Source organism: Puma concolor, chromosome B4 (genome assembly GCF_028749965.1).
Source record: "Puma concolor isolate L17-30 chromosome B4, mPumCon1.1.hap2, whole genome shotgun sequence".
NCBI classification, from domain to species: domain Eukaryota; kingdom Metazoa; phylum Chordata; class Mammalia; order Carnivora; family Felidae; genus Puma; species Puma concolor.
In genome coordinates this window covers 125,045,063-125,068,293 of record NC_141673.1, presented here as the reverse complement: position 1 = coordinate 125,068,293, position 23,231 = coordinate 125,045,063, and the positions used below count along the sequence as shown (strand labels likewise).

At 36.3% G+C, this 23,231-nt stretch overlaps 1 protein-coding gene across 2 annotated transcripts in view; it reads left to right on the top strand.

Annotated features, from left to right (window-relative positions):
• The window catches only part of MALRD1 (MAM and LDL receptor class A domain containing 1), a 784,828-nt gene that overhangs the window by 545,951 nt on the left and 215,646 nt on the right, over positions 1 to 23,231 (top strand). For both annotated transcript variants that reach the window (XM_086714806.1, XM_086714807.1), the window contains 2 exons: positions 3,861 to 3,989; positions 13,178 to 13,339. In XM_086714806.1, coding sequence (XP_086570932.1) covers positions 3,861 to 3,989; positions 13,178 to 13,339 — 291 coding nt within the window. The remainder of the gene's footprint in view (positions 1 to 3,860; positions 3,990 to 13,177; positions 13,340 to 23,231) is intronic.

Here is a 23,231-nt window from a genome sequence, read left to right as displayed (position 1 = left end):
AGAGTCAGTTGCTTAACTGACTGAGCCACCCAGGGGCCCCTATTTTTGGTGCAATTGTAAATGGAACTGTTTTCTTAATTTTTCTTTCTGCAATGTTATTATTAGTGTATAGAAATGCAACAGTTTCTGTATATTAATTTTGTATGCTGTGACTTTACTGAATCTATTAGTTCTAGCAGGTTTGGTGGAGTCTTTAGGGTTTTCTATATATATTATCACCTCATCTGCCAATAGTGAAAATTTTACCTACTTACCAGTCTGGATGCTGTTTATTTCCTTTTCTTGTCTGATTGCTATGGCTAGGGCTTTCAGTACTACCTTGAATAAAAGTGGTGAGAGTGGACAACCTGTCTTTTCCCTGATCTTAGAGTGAAAGCTCTTAGTTTTTCTCCATTGAGTATGATGTTAACTGTGGATTTTTCATATATGGCCCTTATTAGGTTGAAGTATGTTCTACTCTTGTTGACAGTTTTTATCATGAATTTATGTTGTACTTCCTCAAATAATTTTTTCTGCATCTGTTGAGATGATCGTATGGTTTTTGTCCTTTCTCTATTTAATGTAATGTGTCATGTTAATTGATTTTTGAATATTGAGCCATCCTTGCATCCAGGAAATGAATCCCACGTGATTGTGGTGAATGATTTTTTTAGTGTATTGCTGGATCTGGTTTGCTAATATTTTATTAAAGATTTTTACATCCATGTTCATCAGAGATATGGGCCTGTAGTTCTCTTTTTTGGTATTGTCTATGTCTGGTTTCAGTATCAGGGTAAAGCTGGCCTTATAGAATGAATTTGGAAACTTTCCTTCTTTCTTTCTTTCTTTCTTTCTTTCTTTCTTTCTTTCTTTCTTTCTGAATAGTTTGCAAAAAATTGGTATTAACACTTCTTTAAATCTTTGGTGGAATTTGGGGTGCCTAGGTGGTTCAGTTGGTTAAGCATCTGACTTCGGCTCAGGTCATGATCTCATGGTTTGTGAGCCAGAGCACTGTGTCAGGCTCTGTGCTGACACCTCAGAGTCTGGAGCCTGCTTCAGATTCCATGTCTCCCTCTCTCTCTGCCCGTCCCCCACTCATGCTCTGTTCTCTTTCTCTCTCAAAAATAAATAAACGTTTTAAAAAGTTTTAATGGTTGAATTTACTTGTTAAAATTGTTAAAGTGGCCATACTACTCAAAACAATGTACAGATTTAATGCAATCCCTATCAAAATACCAATGACATTTTTCACAGAACTAGAAAAAATATTCCTAAAATTTGTATGGAACCACAAAATACCCTAAGTAACCAAAGCAGTCTTGAAAAAAAAACAATGCTGGAGTATCACAATCCCAGATTTCAAGATATACTGCAAAACTGTAGTAATCAAAATAGCATGGTGATGGCATAAAAATAAACACATACATCAATAGAACAAAATAGGAGAATCTAGAAATAAACCCGCAGTTATACAATAGAGGAGGCAACAATATACATTGGGGAAAAGACAGTCTGTTCAACAAATGGTGTTGGAAAAACTGGACAACTACATGGAAAAGAAAGAAACTGTACCACTTCCTCACACCATACACAAAAATAAACTCAGAATGGATTAAAGACCTAAATATGAGACCTGAAACAAACTCCTAGAAGAAAACATGGGCAGCAATTTCTTTGCTATCAAGCATAGAAACGTTTTTCTCTCTCTATATATATATCCTGAAGGGAAGATATATATATATATATATATATATATATATATATATATATATATATAGTCAAGGGAAACAAAAGCAAAATTAAATTATTGGACCTAAAAACAAAACAAAACAACAACAACAAAAACCCACAAACTTTTGCACCACAAAGGAAACCATCAACTAAACAAAAAGGCAATCTACTCAATGGGAGAAGATATTTTCAAATGATATGTCTAATAAGGGGTTAATACCCAAAATATATAAATAACTTACACAACTCAACACCAAAAACTGAATAATAAAAATAATAATCATATTTTAAAAATGGGCAGAGGACACATAGACATTTTTCCAAACAAGATATACACAGGGCCTGAGGACACATGAAAAAAGTGTTCAACATCACTAACCATCAGAAAAATGCAATCAAAACAATGAGCTATCACCTTACACCTGTCAGAATGACTCAAAGGAAAAAAAAAACAATAACACAGCAACAAAACACAGAAGAAATAGCAAATGTTTTTGAGGATGCAGTGAAAAAGAACCCTTGTGCATTATTGATCGGAATGAGATTGGTGCAGCCATGGCAGAAAACAGTATGGAGTTTCCTCAAAAATTTACAAATTAAAAGTAGAACTATTGGGATGCCTGGGTGTCTCAGTGGTTTAAGCAGCGGACTCTTGATTTCAGCTCAGGTCATGATCTCATAGTTTGTGAGTTTGAGCCTCACATCAGGCTCTGTGCTGATAGTCCAGGGCCTGCTTGAGATTTTCTCTCTGTCTCTCTCTCTTTATCTCTCAAAATAAATAAATAAACTTAAAAAAAAAAAAGAAAAATAGAATTACTGTAGTATCCCATAATTCCACTACTGGGTATTTATCCAAAGCAAATGAAAACACTAATTCGCAAAGATGTATTCACACTTATGTTTATTGCAGCATTATTTACAATAGCCAACTATATCAAAGCAACCCAAGTATCCATCCACAGATGAATGGATAAAGATGTGGAATATAAATAAAATGTAATATTACTCAGCCATGGATGGACCTAGAGGATATAATGCTAAAGACAAATACCATATGATTTCACTAAGATGTGTAATTTATTAAACAAACCAAGCAGACAAAAAAAGAGACAAACAAAATAGCAGTCTCTTAAATACAGAGAATAAACTGATGATTACGAGGGGAAGTGGGTGGGGATGTGGGTGAAAGAAATAAAGAGGATTAAAAGTATACTTACGTTGATGAGCACGGAGTAATGTATAGAATTATTAAATCTTTATATCGTACACCTGAAACTAATATAACACTGTATGTTAATTATGTTCAATTAATTTAATTGAACATTGTATGTTCAATTAAAAGGTGTGAATTGCTTTGAAAATTGTCTGTTAATTCACTTTCCTAAGCTTCCTTGAGATGAAACCATTATGTCTTCAGTTATTATACCCAGCATTTATTAAGTACAAACTACGGATTAGATGCTGGGTTTGGCCTCAGAAAACACATCCACCACTTGGGTTTCCAAGGGGTTTGGAGACTGGAGGGCAGACAGACATGTGATACAGCTCTTATATGAGGTGGTAAACATTTCACATAGGAATAGAATGGTTCTTAGGGGACATTAAACATAGGTACCCAACCTGGGGCTTGGATGACAAAGAAAAGGCAAAACAAGGGGACAGAGCCGCTGTTTCCTTGAGTCTTGAGGTTGAGCAGACCACCAGAGGCACAGGAGGGAATGGTCAGGGTAGGTAAAGGAAGCAGTGTATGTGGACACGTGGAAGGATGAAGAGCCAGTGATCTATCTGTGAAACCTTATACGGTAGTTTCATTGGGGGTGCTCATGAGGACAGTTGCAGAAAATGAGACTAGAAAACTAAGCCAGAACCAAAGCAAAACATTTTTAGGGTCTTGAATAAGACTTATTTAGATAATAGATAATGGTCAACCCTCGACCGATCAAAGGTGATTTTGAAAGTGCAATCCACATAAACTTGCTGAGAAATTGGATGTGGTACTGAGGTGGGTGGGGTTGTCTAGAAGTCTGCCTTGGACAACTATTAAAACCAGTCATTTATTTAAGTGTGGAATCTATAAAACCACTAAGAGACGACTAATATTGAATAAAATATTATAAAAATGACTTTTTGTTTTTATCTTTTTTCCCCAGTGGGAGAGACTTCTGAGATTTGCCCAGAAGCCACTGATTTTTTGTGCCATGACAACAAGTGTGTTGCATCTCACCTTGTCTGTGACTATAAACCAGACTGCTCCGATAGGTCTGATGAGGCTCACTGTGGTAAGTGGACTTGGCTGCTCTAATGCAGCCCATTCAGCACAGATTTGCATTTTATTAGGAAAGTAACATATCGGCATTGGTGACTGAGAGGACGTGTTCTTTTCATGCACTAGAGTAGATTTAAAGTAGCTGAAATGTTTTTTTTTTTTTTTCTCCAACTTCTCTCTCCACATATCTAAATTTCAGCTCTCTAAACCATTTTACCCCCATACTAAACACTACAGCAAATCTTGTCACAGAAATTTCTCAACATGTCATTGTGCAGAACTGTGTGTGGGGTCAGAATTTTAATTGCCAGAAACTGACCTAGCCATCTACATTTCTTCATTGCTTTTCATTTCCTTTTCCATTCCTTTTCCAAAAGATGGTTGATTTTATACATGAGGTTAAAAATGAGCACTTTAAATAAATACTAGTTTAATGATTCATTTTATCAATTACATTGCTCTGGGAAAAGAGGACTAGATTGGCCACATTGTTTTTGTTTTTGTTTTTTCAATTGAAGCTTTAATTCAAGTGATGTCTAAAAGTCATGTATAAAAGCAAGTACGTAATTTTAAAATGTGAGTATGTATTTAAATCCAAAGAAGTTTTTTTCATATTTCTTACTGGCGAGCATTCGAATGGAATCTTGGTACCATACAGGCTACCTGTTGCAGTGTTTGCTGCATAGGAAACTACGCTAAAAGTTAGGGGCCTGTAAAAGTTTCATTTGGCTTTTAATTTTGTGGATCATTAACTGCGAAAAGAATCAGCAATGCCAATTGTCTTCTGATTTACATGTCTTCAACTAGTATAGCTGAAACGGGAGAGTCACTTTATTTATTTATTTATTTATTTTTTTGCAACAGAGAGAGACAGAGCATGAATGGGGGAGGGGCAGAGAGAGAGGGAGACACAGAATCGGAAACAGGCTCCAGGCTCTGAGCCGTCAGCCCAGAGCCTGACGCGGGGCTCGAACTCCCGGACCGTGAGATCGTGACCTGGCTGAAGTCGGACGCTTAACCGACTGCGCCACCCAGGCGCCCCGGGAGAGTCACTTTAAAGATAGCTGTATCCCCTCCATGTTTGGCACATTGGTTCTCTTTAGTCTGTTTGGTTTGACATGGCGTCTCATCCTCCAGGGTAATCAAACGTGGCTTGGGCTTTCCATAACATAGCTATCACAAGACAATCAGATATCTTGCATGGGACTGGCTTTTACCAGAGTAAAGGATCTCAAGAGCAAGCATTCTAGGGGCGCCTGGGTGGCTCAGTCGGTTGAGCGTCCAACTTCAGCTCAGCTCATGATCTCACGGTTGACAGGTTCTAGCCCTGCATCAGGTTCTGTGCTGACAGCTCACAGCCTGGCCCGCTTCGGATTCTGTGTCTCCCTCTCTCTCTGTCCCTCCCTCGCTCATGCTCTGTCTCTCTCTGTCTCAAAGATAAATAAACATTAAAAAAATTTAAAAAAAAAAAGAGCAAGCATTCTAGGATCCATAGGAAAAAAACAACAAGAATTCTTATGGCTTAGCCTTGGAAAGTCTAGAATGTCACTCTTGGTTCTTTCTAATGGTCATTCAAATTAAAAAGCTTAGAGTCAAAGGGTCTTAGTGTCAAAGAGAGAAAGGGTTCAACTCCACCCCTGGGAAAATGTCATGCATGTATAGGAAGGGAGAACCACAGAAGTCATGTTTAAGTTTTTATTTTAAACTTAATTCGTTTTTATTCCTCAGCATCTTATAGTAATGATGCTTCTGAAGTGTTCATTTTCTCTTTGTTTTCATTTGTTGCATTTATTAAATTGTGGTAAAATATACATAATATAAAATTTACCATTTTAACCATTCCTAACTGTACAGTTCAGTGGCCTTACGTGCATTTGCATTATTGTAGACTTCCCCACCATCCATTTCCAGAACTTCTTTATCTGGAAAAATCGAAACTCTATGCCCATTAAACAATAATCATCCATTTTCCCTCTCCCAGCCCCTGAAAGCCACCATTTTCTTTCCTGTTTCTATGCATTTGACAACTCTAGGTACTTTACACAGTATTTGGAGTCATACAGTAATTGTCTTTCTGTGACTGGCTTATTTCATTTAGCATAAATTTCTCAACATTAATCCTATACTTTCATTTTAAAATCAAAATATAAAAGGGAGTGAAAATCATAGGCACTTCTTAAAATGGTACTGTCAGTGCCACAGTACTATAATAATCTTGATTTTATAAACTATTATTTATTTCCCTTATAATATATATGCAATTCCAACAAAATTTATAATACATTGAAAAATACTTTCTAGTATTCTTTTTTTTTTAAGTTTTTACTTAAATTCCAGTTAGTTGTTCTTTCCAGCTGTTTTCCTTAGGTGCACCAAAAAATATTTTTTTGATACTGACAGTAGAGGACTGATTCCAATGGTGCTCTAAAACAATGCTCCAAACCATTTGTGAAATCACTAATTTTCCACCGGGCCTAACAAGTAGAGTATTTAATAACCGCCAGCAAAACAAAGAAAGATTCTAAGGAAAAATACTTGGAACATTATGACATTGATATACATGATCCAGTGAGGAGAAAGGACAGCTCTCACATGCATATAGAAAAATAATTACTTAATTAAATAATTTAATTTAATTTAATTTAATTTAAAGAATTAAAAATTTTTCTTCCTCTCATTTTAAGAGAGGAATGTTTTGAAAACATTTACATACAGAATATATTCTTCCATTTATTCCTATTCTTAGTATGGGCTAGGAACAACTTTCTAAACAACGAATGTATAAAAATGAATAAGAGTTTGTGGTAAACTTCAATAACCGTAGTAACGGTGGAGGGAAAAACCGGTGTGTGTGTGTGTGGGGGGGGGCGGCAGGGCAGGGGGAATATAGTAAAATATAGTGTTCTTTGTTTTTTTTTATAGTTGGTAATAATTTTTAAAAATTCTTATTACTTTTGAAATGTAACAAGTGATAATAATAATAAGGTTATCATGGTTTATTTTGGAAGTATAGTTGCAGAATTACATGTGCCCATGCAATATAGGCTTATAAAACATAAATAGTTATTAGGTATTTTGGTTTTCAAATATGAATGTTGCTTTTTTTCCCTTGCCTTCACTCATTTTTCTTCTCGGACTGCTTTATGTGATTTTTATTTTTCCCACAGTTCTATGAGGTATTGATGTGAAACCATACAAAGGCAGTTTTGATTTTTAGAAACTGAGTCTGTTATGTACTTATATTTGTTCGTGTTACCTACAGCTTTGGTGGACAACTGCAAGCTGTATTTGAATTTAATAAAATTAAAACAATATGTTGACAAATGAAATAGTCACTTTCCTAAAGACCTTTTGATAGACGTTGTTCACATCCACACACAGGGGTATACAGGTGACTTATTGATTCTGCAAATTGACCGTTAGAATTTTATGTTGATAGTCTTTGGGATACATTGGATGCACCAGGGTTAGATTCCTGCAATCCGATAATCTATTGTGGATGATGAAATAAATGACAAAAATTTTTAAATGACCTTTGGAGAAATAGAAGGAAGAAATGGACCTTTGGTTTATTAAACTGAAGTCTTCATTTTGATATTGACCCTCACATGTTGAATGATTATTTAAATTCTCAGAGATTCATTTTCTCATCTTTATATTAGGTATAATCACATCCAACCTATAGAGTGCTTTGAGAATTAAATGCCATAAAGAACATATTTGTTCAGTCTTCAAGGATTAATAATGTTGGCCTCTTCCATTTCATTATTTTTATATTCTCTTGAAACTTATCAGTCATAGTGTATATATTTCATGTACTTTATACTTATTCGAAGTTAAATGCAGCTGTTCCTCATGAGTAAATTTTTACTGCAGGTTATAAATAAAGATAAAATTTTCTTTTGCATCTCTAACTTCTGTTGCAAAAATGCACCATTTAGAAAAAATGAAATCACTTCTTTTTAAAATAAACAGTTGAGTTTAAAAATGTGCTCTTTTTGGGGCACCTGGGTGGCTCAGTCAGGTAAGTGTCTGACTTCAGCTCAGATTATGATCTCACAGCTCCTGAGTTCGAGCCCTTGTCGGGCTCTCTGCTGACAGCTCAGAGCTTGTGGCCTGCTTCGGATTCTGTGACTCCCTCTCTGTCTCTGCCCCTCCCCTTCTCATGCTCTGTCTCTCTCTGTCTCTCAAAAACTAAATAAACGTTAAAAAAATTGTTTAAAAAATGTGCTCTTTTCTTACTTGGAAGAACATTGTCACCTAAAGCTTGTATTAAGTGTGCTTTGTATTCTAGGCTAGGGATATGCAAGGCGTGGGTGAAAACATTCTCGCCTGACTTTACAACAGTTACAAACATCATTATCCAGTCAGATCCTTCTTTCCCACTGAACCGAGACTCTTCGAGATTCTTATCAATGTAGTGCTCTATGAAGCAATTTCACACTGAGGAGAAAGTATTAAATATTCAAGTATGATGCATTATGGTATAGCAAAATAAGGCAAATATGTGGATATGAGTAATGAAAAATAATCAATTACAGGGCCAGCTCTGAAAAAATAGAAATTGACCAAAATTTACACTAACCATACAACCATGTGGCTGAATACCCTCCCACTGAGAAAATGCCAGTAGTTTAAATGTTGTTAGTAATGCTTTGAATCTATTCGAGGAATCATGACAAAGGTCACAATTTAGAAAATATTTTTTGCTAAAACAATAACCATTAAAAAAATACTGACCACATAATCATCACCAAGTAATATTACAGAGTTCCTTGTATCATCTATCATTTAATAGTTCTACATGAAAGCACTTATGGTTGTAACAGGGTTAAGTAGTAATACCACTCACATAGAAATGTTTATAGTAATTCAATGGTAAACAATTACGATGACGATCTACAATGAAGAAGTAATGAATTTCCAAATGAATACTAATGACTATAGTTGCTGTTAAGTGCCATAAACCACACATGTACACATAATATCAGAGAACTGAAATGGTCTGAAAAGGAAAGATAAGACATAAATCGAGCATTCAAAGGTGAGTAGGATTTGCTAGGTGGAATGGAAAAGATACATTAATTAATATGCTTGTAGCAGAAATTTCAACCTCAACAAGTTTAGACATCATGGTAGTTCCTATTAGTTGCCTAGCACCCCTTTTTGTTTCTTAAAAACAGAACTCTGGTTTTATTTGGGGCAGCTTTGTGACCAAATACAAATGCCATCTTTTCCAGACTTCCCTGCAGCCATCAGAGGCTAATGAGATATACATGGAAATTTTGAGAAGGTATCCCTTTTAGAAAGAAAAGCCCCAGGATAGTTAAAAACAAAAAGGCTTTTCTCCTTTCCCTTTCCTTCCTTCCTTCCTTCCTTCCTTCCTTCCTCCCTCCCTCCCTCCCTCCCTCCCTCCCTCCCTTCCTTCCTTCCTTCCTTCCTTCCTTCCTTCCTTCCTTCCTTCCTTCCTTCCTTCCTTCCTTCCTAAAGAGAATGAGCAGGGATGGAAGCACAGACAGAGAGGGAATCAGTATTAAGCAGGATCCACACACAGTGCTGAGCTCAATGTGGGTCTCAATCCACGACACTGGAATCATGACCTGAGTGGAATTCAAGAGTCAAATGCTCAACCAACTAAGCCACCCAGATACCCCTCCCCTTCCCACTTCTTTTAATGCCTTTAGTATATGTGATACTGGTAAGAACAACAGTCATGCAACCATGAAGAGCCTGAGGATGACGAGATGACAGAAAAGATGGAAAATATATGCTTTACAACCACACAGTTGAACCACAATGCCATGCTTACACGGACAACTTCCTGACTCATTTTTAATTGAGATGAATTAATTCCTGTGTGTTTTAGCTACTATTACTTGGGTTTAGTAGTACACTTATTAGTTGGAACCAACTGCATTTTTGATTGATATAATAAGGAAAATGTGTTATCTCAAATAACAAGAAGTGAAAAGCAAGGAGGCTTAAAGTTGGTGAATGCAACAACTTTTCTTATCAAAATATTAGAACTATATGGACTCCTTCCTTCTTTATCCTTGCCATCTTCATATAACTGACTTTTTTTTTTTTAATTTTTTTTGTCAACATTTATTTATTTTTGGGACAGAGACAGAGCATGAACGGGGGAGGGGCAGAGAGAGAGAGGGAGACACAGAATCAGAAACAGGCTCCAGGCTCTGAGCCATCAGCCATCAGCCCAGAGCCTGATGCGGGGCTCGAACTCCCGGACCGCGAGATCATGACCTGGTTGAAGTCGGACACTTAACCGACTGCGCCACCCAGGCGCCCCAACTGACTTTTTAATCAAGTCAGCTATCCATATAATCTCTGCAGTCCCAAGGATCACATGTTTATAGTGATATCCTCAGAAAGGATAAACAGATTTTCTTTCTTTTGATTTGTTCTTAAGAACAAGGCAAACTTTTCCTAGGTCCCTTTTTCACAATATGGCTCATTGTCTAGAATTGTATCCCAAGACTATGGCTAAACTAATCAGTACAAGGAAAGAAGAGAACATTGCACCTCACAATTGCTTAAATAAATTATAAGTCATCTCTAGATATCTGAGTGAATGAAGATGAATAGTCAAATACAATGGCAGTCTGTCCTCTACAAGAGAGAGAAGGAATGACTGATAAATGAGCATCCCACTGTGAGAGAAACATTCGTAAAAGAGAGAAAAGTAGTCCTAAACATAAAAGTTGAAAAAAAATCTGTTTTTATTTAAGAGACAATTTTATAAAAAAATTTATCTGGCATAGAGGCAATTTTGAGATTGAGCAAGAACACTTTGCATCATAGGAAAGGTTGTTGTATGCAAGGCGAGGGGTTTAAGAGAGTATATTCAAACAATGTGAAAAACTGGATATTTTAAGCAATGGAAATAACACAAGAGCTTTCTTAGAGATAACTAATGTGGTTCGGATTTGTAAAGTTGATATGATGAAGGCTATACTGAAAAAAAAAAAGTAGACTCTTAAAATAAACCAGGGGCTTGAACCAATGGAACTGTAATAGGGGTTATGAACTTCAAGGAAAAGAGTGAGTTAAGTTCTCGAAGGGAGAACCTGCAAGTGTTGGTGATAGATTGGACATGGAAATGAGGAAAGCAGAATCAAAGATAGCTCCAAAGTTAACATCTTTAAAAAGAGAGAGAAGATTCATGCTCTGAAATTAAGCAATAATCTCAAAGAGAAGAACTAATTTCAAGAGGTGAGTGATGAGTTCACTTTAGGCCTTTTGGTTTTGAGATGACAGTTGCAGATTCCAAGTGGAATATTCAGCCCACATTTGAAGATAAACATCTCCATTTCATCCTGGCTGCAGATTTGTAGGCTATCTGCATGAAAGTGTGAAGGACCATGGGCCAGGGTGAGTGAAGCTATCTATACAGAGTGAGAAATTTAGGCACGTAAAATTAAATCAAGAGGGGCACCTGGCTATGTCTGCAAGTTATAAGACAGGAATTGGTAGAAAATATGAGATTGAAGGGCCTGGAAAAGTTTTCTAACTGAAATCAATGAAGCTGTGGAATGCTAATAGCAGTGTTTGGTAAGGTGTTGAGATCATAAACTGAGATTAACTCTAGAAAAGAGAAAGGAAAATGACATAATTTGAGGTAGAGAGAATGAAATATAAGAGAAATTTTATCTTGATTGTATAGATCTCTTTAGAGTCATACATAAAGTCATATATTAGACAAGGTGGGACAGAAGGTTCAAGAGTGGTTACAGAGATTCAAAAAGGATATAGAATAATTATTGTAGGTCGTATGTGTTAGGGAGTCAGTTACATAGAAATGCAATAGTGCAGAAGCTGTATGTGACATCATTCTAAAGAACACATATGGCTGTTTTTTGTATTTATATTGGCATATTCGACATGTTTGTGGTTGTGTTAGCTAAACAGCTGGAGAACTGAATTTCTTTTAGCCATATTGTATAGCATAATATAAACTTATTTTTTCACAATACTGGAATGATAAACATAAAAAGGGGATATAGAGAGCCCATAAATAAGAATATAGAATTAAATGCATTATATGTCATGTAGAATGAATGAAAGAAATGTACATAATTAAAAATGATTCTAGAATTTAGGGATAAAATACAATCATGCCTGAGAAGTAAAAATATGGATATTTAGTGAAATATTTTCAGGGATCCAGAAAATTTTCTGAAGAAATATTAAAGCTTTGTTTGCTATATGTTTGGCATCCATTTGAACAGCAAGTTCTTCTTCTGATGAAGTTTCTATATGCTAGTATTAATTTTATGTTAAGAATAAGTTATGAAGAGAAACCCTCCAGAGAAGAAATATTAAAAGTAACTCAAACTTCATCTTTCTAAAAAGGAAGGAAAAAATCAATGACAATCTCAATAGATTCATACTGATTAAATAACCCTATCATTCTGTCTGTACAACAGTTTTACAGTGAATGCTCAAAAATAATAACTGTTGTGCAAGGAAAAGAAGAAAAAAATAAAGAAAAATGAAAGTATATATCACCATGTTATGATGGTACTTTTCATAGATGACTAGGTAGTAGACATTCAGTTATTAAATAGTAATTTTTCTCATTGTAAATAACTTAATTTTTAATGAGTTATCAATCAACACTTAGAAGAGAACTTTTTTCAGTATTTCGTGACTAGCTCTGAAATGTATGTGGATGATTGGTATGGTATGCCGAGAGCATTTGTGTCCTCTGCAGTTTACTGCTTCTCCAAAGGCACCTTTTCTTTAGTTAATGACTTTGCCCCTCTAATGGTCTGTGCTGTTCAAACACCAGAGTAAACAGAGGGACTGAATTAAACATCTAGACAACTGGAGCTGTTGATCTATTTGACCTGACTTATCTGTATTATCATAATATTATGTTCATTGCTCATGTGTAGACACAGTTTTATCAATCATCTATAATATTATTAGTCAACCCATAGAACTCCTTCATGGATAAATGACAGTATTCATGTACTACTTCTAGACTTTATGATAAAAAAAGAAAAAAAACCTACAGTGTACAATTGATATTACCAATGGGTGCAAATGTCCTGGTTCTTTACATTTATTAATAAATAATTAAAATATGCAAGTATTAATTTTAAATAATCACAAGTGTAGTGTAATAAAGTGTATAATATATATTTTCAGAACATTCTGTTAATATTTTCATTTCCTTAGGCCAGTATACGAGCACAATGGGAAGTTGTAATTTTGAAACAACTTCGGGAAACTGGACCACAGCCTGCAGTCTTATTCAGGACTCTCAAGATGACTTAGACTGGGCCATTGGCAGTAGAATTCCTGCAGAGGCATTGAGTCCAGACTTTGATCACACACCAGGTAAGTCTACCAGAGACACACAGGCCAAATAATCCACTCATGGAAATCTGTATTAACAATTTGGATGAGTATCAGAGAATATTCCTTATGTCTGTGTGTGGGTAGAACTCATGAAAAGAAAGTTAGTCCTTGTTTTTAAACTCTGGATTATTGAATAGACTCAGAACTGACATTGCCACACCAAGGAAATCCACGACTCATGTTTTAAGAGCCTCAAAGATTTTATTTACTATCCCATAAAGGTGGAGTCAAAAAGTGTCCAGTTGGGACAGGAACAATTAGGGGCATTCAGATTAATGCATATAATAGGCAAAGATGTACAATTAGCAGTAATAAGAGTTCTCAAGCTGATGATGCAGCCACCAATTCTGTTTCAGTCCCTCTGAAATGTAGGGGCAGAGACATAAAGTGATGATGGTAAGAATGAACATCAGCATACTTTTCACAAGTCTTGCCTCCTTCCTTGTGATTTGAGGTTAATGTAATCCTTCATGGTCTTATGGGTAATAGAGTCAAAGTGGAAGTCAGCTTTTATTCTTATTTACTTTTACCCTGAAGTCTTGTGTACTCTGCGATTTTCCCCCCTTAGGAATCTAACTTTTCTTAGGGGATAAACCTTTTCTAAATTCTCTTAAGGATAAAATCTAGCTCTTCTAGTGATAAAAAATGACCTTAGATATTTGCAACGGTTACTTTTCTGTGTCAGCTTGGATGGTGTTTTTGGATGAGGTGAACATTTAAATTTTTTTTAACGTTTATTTATTTTTGAGACAGAGAGAGACAGAGCATGAACGGAGGAGGGTCAGAGAGAGAGGGAGACACAGAATCTGATACAGACTCTAGGCTCTGAGCTGTCAGCACAGAGCCCGATGCGGGGCTCGAACTCACGAACCTCGAGATCATGACCTGAGCCGAAGTCGGACGCTTAACCGACTGAGCTACCCAGGCACCCCGGATGAGGTGAACATTTAAATCAGTGAACTTTGAGTAGATCACCCTTCATAATGTGGGTGGGCCTCATCTAATCAGTTGAAGGCCTAAATAGAACATAAAAGACTGGCCTCCCTGAGCAGATGTAATTCCCCACAAGCCTGCCTTAAGATTTCATCTGACACATTGGCTTTCCTGAGTCTCCAGCCTGCCAGCCCACACTGCAGATTTGGGGCTTGCCAGCCTCTATAATTATGTGAGCCAATTCCTTATAGTAAATGTCTTTCTAGATTCATACATATTTTATCGGTTCTGCTTCTCCAGAGAACTCTACTTAATACAATATCAGTCAAAACAGTTGAAGCATAGGTCCAATGAAAAAAAGAACAAGGTTTTATGGAATTAATTAAAATGACTTTTCAAAGAAAAAGTATGGGTAATTGTCTCAGCCGTTTTATGGTAGTAAAAAGAGAAGAATACTTTTATTTCTATATTTGGGCAGCTTGAAAATAATATGACCTTCAATTACAGTGTAGCTGTCCTTTTTTGTTTTAAATTTGGTCCCTAATTCATATCCAAATTGAATATTCTTATTCCTTTTGACCTGCCAAGTTGTATTTACTCTTCCTCACCAAGTTTTTTCTTTCTCTCTTTCTTTCTTTCTTCCTTCCTTCCTTCCTTCCTTCCTTCCTTCCTTCCTTCCTTCCTTCCTTCCTTCCTTAAAAAGCATGAAGTTAGTATACACTAGATTATAAGTTAACAAACAGGACAGAAAATTAAGACACTGAGGTCAGTAATTAGGAGACTTTAATATATAACAAAGGTCGATTACGTGGGGTAAAAGATACAGTCTTTAGTATGGTTTTGGCATATCTGGTTATACAGCTGAAATAAAATGAAATTAAACCCCAGGTTTTCTTTTGTGTCTTTTATATACAGAAATGCATTCAGATGGATTAAAGGCTTAAATGCAACAAATAAAAACAATAAAACTCTTGTAAGAAAACAGAGGGAAAAACTATATGCACTTTAAAGTCAGGATCTCACTTCTAAAAGCCCAGAAGCTATAAAAGAAAAGATGTACATATTTGATGGTATAAAATTACAGCTGTGGCCTAAAAACTCCATAAACAAAATCAACAGGCAAACGATAGTTTAGACAAAAAAAATGGTGCCAATTACAAGTAGGATACATATGGATAACTTACAGACTTAACTACAGGTGTCAATTTCAACAACCAGAAAAGATTTGCATAACCGATTCACAGATGATCAAATTCAAATAATCAACAACAGTATTAAATGATGCCCAAGTCCACATGTCATCAGAAAAATTCAAATCAAAATAAGCAGCTGGGAAAGGTTTTCAAAAGCCATCAGCAGATGGTTGAGGAATGGAGAGTCGGTAGCTGGAGAAGGATACTCATACATAGTTGTGGGGAAATGTCCTTTTGGAAAGCATTCTGGCCATACAGAAATAAAAAACCAACACATAAGCGCATGTGTATAATGATATTGACTTCAGCATTGTTTGTCATTAAAAATAATGGAAGGGGCACATGGGTGCCTCAGTGGGTTAAGTGTCCAACTCTTGGTTTCAGCTCAGGTCATGATCTTGCAGTTTCGTGATTTCAAGCCCTACATTGGGCTCTGTGCTGGCAGTGTGGAGCCTGCTTGGGATTCTCTCTCTCTCTCTCTCTCTCTCTCTCTCTCTCTCTCTCTCTCTCCACGCCCCCCTCTCAACCCCTCCCCCCACTCATGCTGTCTCTCTCTTAAAATAAATAAATAAAAACTTTAAAAATTTTTAAAATAATGGGAAATAAAATGAATGTCCCTCATTCATACAATCAGTTTTTGTTCTCTTATTCATTTATTCACCTATTGCATGCAAGGCACTGTTCTAGGTACTGGGGATACATTAGTGAATATAAAACACACCTTCCACAGTAGAGTTCCCATTCTAGAAGAAAGGAAGAGATCATTGAACATATATCATAAGTAAATAAATTATGTCCCCCATTAGAAGCTGAGTGGAAAAAGGAATAGACTAAGTAGGATTGAGTAGGCATACGGATAGTTGTGTGTGTTGCAGTAGATAGGCTGGCTAGATAGGTGGCAGTGAGAAGATGCCCTTCAAAAAAGACTTGAAGGAGGTGACAGATGAGCTATTTGGACTCCTAAGGGAGGAGGATTACAGTCAGAGAGACAGCCAATGCCTAGTGCCCTGAGATCAGAATATGGTCTGCGGGTGCGCCCCATGGCCACGAGTGATGTTTTAGGTAATTTAATTAATTTTTGAGATGCTGCCCTATACACTACATAGTGTTTGGCAGTATTCCTGGCCTGTAGCCACTAGATACTACTAGCGTTCTTCTCTCTGGTATCGACAGCTCAAAATGTCTTTAGAAATTGGCAGCTATCTCCTGGGGACAACATTGCCCCCTGTTGGGAACTAGAAGAACAGCCTGCAGGCCCATGTAACTTGTTAAATCCAAGCATACAACATCATGCAGCCACTAAAAAGAGTGAGTTTAGCACTATACAGTTGATTCGTAGGGATTTACAAAACGTATTAAAGGCAAAAAGCAATATGCAAAATGATTATCGTATGATACAATTTTTTTCTAAAACAATGACTCATGCCCCTTTATTTGTGCACGTGTATAATTCTACAGAGATATTTCTATGAATAACTAAGCATGAAGAGAAAGATTTTTTAAAAAAGGATATATATATTATTAACTTGGATTACTTGGATGAATGATAGAGTTGGAGTAGAGGAGAGGGAGAATAAATCTAAAAAAAAAAAAGAAAGCAAGAAAAGAAGTAAAAACAGGAATTGCACCTCAAAAGAAAATCTAACATACATGATGGTAGCACCTACATGTGTCTGTGGAAAATTGTCATAGACTCTGGGTCTGGAGTTCTCTCTTGTCCGGCAAGAGAGCAGGACACAGGATTAAAAGTGCAAGAGAGGCTAACGTCTGGGAGAAGATGAGAGCCCCAAATAAGCGTCTTTGAGCTGCTTTTATTAAGATCAGAAGGCTTACAAGCATGATGGGTGTGATGGGCATGCACAGAGAGACAATGAAACTGTAAACATTAACTCATGGCCATGAATATTAACTCATGGGCATGGGGAAAAGGGGGTTTGGAGATATGCGGTGTTAGGGGTTTGGGTCAATACAAAACAAGATTCTAGTGCTGGGTGGAAGGTTGTTTAAAGCAAACATGAGGCCCCACTTCTGATTACCTAAACTGGCCTAGGGAACAAGAAAGAGCCTGCTACCTGAGGGTCAACAAGGCATCTTTCTTTCGCTAATTAGCTCCCCTCTGGGAAACTTTGCCCTGCTATGGTCTTTGGCCTTTTTACCTGTTTACCTAATTTGGTCCTTCCTTCCTATGAAAACAGCTTTCTGCTATTGTCCTATACCTTTGTCCTACTCTGGAGGCCTTTGCCCCATTTACCTAATCTTGTTTACCCAAACTTGGGTGTGTTCATCATGTGCCTTTCTAATTCTTTATTCCTTGTTAACCCATCAGTGCCGGCTCAGGGAATTCCTAAGCTTGTTCCCCACAGAAAATGTGCTGGATGTTTTTAATTTTACCACTTAAAAACAATGAATGACCATCTTTTTTACTCTTTTAATATTTAGTTTTTCTTTATTATTTCTTTTCATCAATTTTGCATTACTAGGTAATACATCTTTTTCTAAAATTTTAAACGTATAAATAAGTAGAAAAAAAAAAGTTGTCTAGTAATTCCAATAGAGCAATATAATCGTTTATAAGCTTTAGTTTGTGTATCTTGCCATTCTTTCTTAATATACATATTTTCAAATAAAAATAGGTTTCTACTAGATTCCGTGATTTGATAAATGTCTCATGAACAAGTTTATACATTATGAAATATTTTTAACATGATATTCTACTTTTGGGATATAGTGTAATTTATAAAGTGATCTAATGGTAAACTCTTAAATTATTTCCCAACACTTTCACTATAGTAAACATCACAATAGTGAATATACATTTAGATGAATATTTGTTTTTTTACTTTTATGATAGTTCTTGAGGATAAATACTTGTTTCTCTCCCATGAGAACTTATGAGAAAGAAGCCAATTTTCATTTTTGCAACCAAGATCTAGACAGTGACATTTACATACAATGTCTGTGAGGTCTCTAGATGACAGTATCTCCTTATCTTAAGACAGTATTTGAAAATTACAGAGCATGGCTGCTAGTATAACACTTGCTAATGGCACAAAAGTATCCTAGGCTCAGTTTAGGAAAAGGTAATAATATAATCAGTGGACATGGGAAAAGTTCTGTGCATTGTTCAAAAGAAAAAAAAAAACAGACATAAGTGATCAGTTAATACCTTTTAATGGAATAATTAAAGACTATTGATGGCTATATTTTCTTTTTTGAACTTTTATAGCTTGTGTGAGTTCATTAGAGGCCACATGAAAAGTTTTGAATCTGGTCATTATGCAATATTGTACACAAGTAATGTCCGCAGATAAAGAAAAGTAATCATTCCGACAGAATACTTTATTATCCCCCCTGTTAATCAGTACTTGAGACAGGATATTTTTACAGAGCAGTCTCTTCAAAGCAGCCTGATTATATCATCCCTGATACACTAATACGGCTCACTGAACTTGTTTAGGCATCTCTGAAACAATGGGCTGCTAAATAAATTGTAGGGACATTAATTAATTTTGACCCTCTGGGAAAAACAAAATTCTTTATGAGAAGGCCAAACAGATTCAAAGGGCCTACAGTCTATTTCTAAACATCTCAACGTTGCTGTTAATTAAAACTGTATTTATGGATCTTTTCACTTATTGTTACCAAGATGAAGAATTAGATCCATAAGGAGGACATTTTCAATGCCCATCACGGGCCTATTTATGAGTCTTTTTGGAGCCATTGCGGAAGCTGTGGAGAGAAACTACAGACATTAATCCACTCTCGTGCACCCATGAATAGTGTTTAGGCTTAGTATATACGGGACTTAATGGCAAGAGTGACATTTGGGTGACATGAACTAATGAAGGTATAAAACAAAAGCTTCTGTCTCTTTTTTCCCCCCTTTCTTCACTACTTTATTTTCTTTTTAATGGTATAATTGACCATATCCACAATTAAACTCTAAAATCTGGTAGGATAGGAGTCACATATTTTGCTCTTTTTATATTCCCTCCAGCATTTAAGACTGAAAATCACTTGATAAATACCTATGCAGGTCTCACGTTCCCTGTCTGTCTCTTTCTGTATTTATTAACAGCAATGTATTTCGGACTAATGAATGCAACAAGCATTTCCTGAGTGCCTGCTAAATACACAGCGAGTTGCTAACTGAGGGTATGAATTAACTAGATGTTTGTAAAGTAACTGGGATGAAATATGCTGGCTGATTATAGCCCACATGCAGTTACTATTGTGCAATTCAGTATTCACCACACAAGGTCAAAAAATACTCCAAAACAATCTTAGTGATACTAATGCTTTGATGTGTACAATAGCAGTTTAAAGTACTGAGTGTTCAACAAATATAACTTACTTGATACTTGGTTGACTGAGCCTTGGGGGCTAGACAGAGGATAATTGTACTTCCTTTTCAGTAGATGGTACAGGCATTATTATTATTCCTACAGATGACGAACAAGAAAAGCTAAATGACTTGTGTAAGCCTGTATCACAAATAACAAAGCCAGAACTGAATCCCTGGTGTATGGAGCCTAATCCAAGGCCACTCCAGGACATCTGGTAGCATGCTTTGTCCTTAATGGGTATTAACGATTGTGTTGTTTACTGTAGTGAAAGTGTTAGGAAATAATTTAGGAGTTTACCATTACATAATGTTATAAATTATGATATATCAAGCTCTTGCTTGAATCTCCTTAATCTCTATATTTAGGGCCACTTAATCTCTATTTTGGTCTAGGTAATATTACCATCTCACTCTGGTCTCTGACAGAGTAGAGGGAGACCCTCATATTCATTTGCTTGGGATAGGGCTTGGTCAAGGATACAGAGTTAGATATATAAAACTCAGCCTTTGTGGGGCGCCTGGGTTGCTCAGTCAGTTGAGCCTCTGGTTCTTGCTTTTGGCTCAGGTCATGATCTCACTGTCTGTGGGATCGGCCCCATGTTGAACTCTGTGCTGACTCTCTCTCGCTTTCTCTCTCTTTCTCTCTCTGCCTCTCCCCTGCTTGTGTGCTTGTGCACTGTCTGTCTGTCTCTCTCTCTCTGTCATTCACAATAAATAAAAAAATTTGTTAAAGCCAACCTTAATTCAATAGTTTACTAGACTCACTGATCTTACTCGCATACACTCATGTACACACACACACACACACACACACACACACACACGGTTATCAGTTATTATTAAAGAGACTATAAAATAACTGTACTGTATCACATTTTTTAAATAATCACATTTAAAATCTAATTATTGGACCAGAAATTTTTGAGATATTCCAGGAAGAGGCAGGCAAGATGGGATCAGGATGAATTGAGTAAAAACAGTAGAAATTCCAGCCCAGGGAAGCATGGTTCACTACACGTCTTTCCAGGGAAGCTACACAGATATTCTAAGATCAAAGTAAAAAATACTGTTCTGGACAGAATTGTTTCACCCCAAAATTCATATATTGAAGCCCCAACGCCCAATGTGACTACATTCTGAGATAGGGCAAGAAAGTAATTAAGGTTAAATGAGGTCTTAACCATGGGTCCCTAATCCAATAGGACTAGTGTCCTTATAAAAAGAGTAAGGGGCACCAGGGATATGCACACACAGAGGAAAGACCATGTGAGGCTATGAGGAGGAGCGTCCAAGCCAGAGAGAGAAGCCTCAGGAAAATCCAACCCTCTAGCACCTCCATCTTGAATTTTAGCCTCCACCGCTGTGTGGAAATAACTTCCTGTTTTTTAAGCCACCCAGTTTGTGGCATTTTTTTTGGGGGGGGGGCAGGCTGAACTGACATACAAATACCAACAAAGGTGGTGAAGAGTTCTTCAGAGGAGCTCCCTGAAAACCAACACTTAGGTCCCGTTGTGTGCCCCTCCCATGACCACAGAAGCGCTTTAACTCATAAAGTAAAATCAGATCACTGCCATCTAAAGATAATCGGACATGAGCCTAGGAAGAGATTATCATGACGTAATTACAACATAAAAAAGAGGCAAAGTCATGTTTGGATTTGCACAGGATCAACACTATAGGTTTGCAGGGGGAAATAAAGAAAGAGAACCTCATCCAAGAAGAAAAAATTGGGGCATCACTGTTTGCCTGTCTGCTTGCTTACTAACTTACCCCTTCGTCCCCCCACCAAAGAATGTGGTTCTCAAATGTGGGTTCCTATCAGAACCATATGAAGAGTTAAAAAAAAAAAAATACTAGTATCTGTATCTGTCCACAAAGATCCTGGTTAATTGGTTAGTATCATGGCCTAGGCATCAAGATTTTTAAGACTTAGTCACAAGATTTTAGTGTGTAGCTGAGGTCAGGAACTACTTCCCTACAGGAAAGCATACATCCCCAGCCCACCTCTATAGCACCTGCTTTTCCTTCTCCCAAAGGAGAAGCCTTTCAGGAAAACAGTTCTGTATTAACAGCAGTGGAAATTCTTTCAAGTTACCTACATTAAGCAATAAAAGCCTTCATTCAGCACTTTCACTGAATAACCAAAACTCATCAGGCAATTAAAGACAAGCAGTATCATAAAAGAGAGAGATGAAAATGTGAAAAGAACAGTTATCCCTGGAGGAAATGGATGACTCAAGGTAGTGGACATTTGTTATATTTTCTTCTTGCTTTCAGGGTTGTGAGTTCAAGCCCCACATTGGGCATAGAGCCTACTTAAAATAAAAAATTTTTAAATAATAAAATATGCATACTATGGACCAAAAATGTAATTATAAAAAGGAAACATAGTTATTTTTCAGTATAAGATGCTAGTTATGAAAAAAAATAAGTCTAATCTTGTAGAACTATATACTGATTTACTTAAAGGAGATCTAATTTGGCATCCAGGATTACTTCAAAATTAGTGGTGTTGAGGGTATAGGTGGTAATATAGAGGAAGCAAGACAGACTGTGGGTTGAAATTACTGAAGCAAGGTCTTGAGTAGGTGGAAGTTCATTATAATATTTCTTCTACTTTGGTAGAAATTTGAGATTTTCCAGAAAAGATGTTTAAAAAAAATTGTTCCCTCAAAATATGAATGTGACTTAAACAACCAATTTGGCAATAGATTTCATATTAAAAAAATAAAAAGTCAAAATATGAAAAAATGAATAGATATGTAAAAAAAATAAATAAACAAAGTGAGAGATACTGACAGTATGACATCTAGCATGAAATAAGAACTGGGTAGTAGGAAAACACCAAAGGAGTTGGAAACAGGTAGAAGGGAAGACACAGAAATGATAATAATAAAACTAATCTTTTCCCTAGATCTTCAAATTATACTGAGATCAAAGACTGTAATTTGTAAATCCTTCTTTTATCTAATCCTTCAGTAATACATTGGACTTTATTATGATACCAGGTCAGAACAGATTTCTGTTTAAAATTGGATGTTTTTTGGATTCTCCAAGGGGAGTTAATTACTAATGTACCGTAATAATAATAATCACATTAAAGTCTGAGAAGAGTATTAAGAGGAAATGTGATTTGTGTGATGCTTCAGCCACCACTTTAAAAATACATGTGACTAAATGGAAAACAAAATGATATTCATTGGCATGGTGAAAAAGTGGCTTTTTTTCCCCCCATTCATTCATTTAACAAATAATCGTTGAGTCCATTTTTTGTCAGCCACTGTTTTAGGTACTTAGAATACATGTAGGTCAAATCAGAGAATGATCTCTGCCATCACATGGCTAACATTGTAGCAGAGGGATAGGAAATCAATATCAAGCATTATAAATAAATTATATA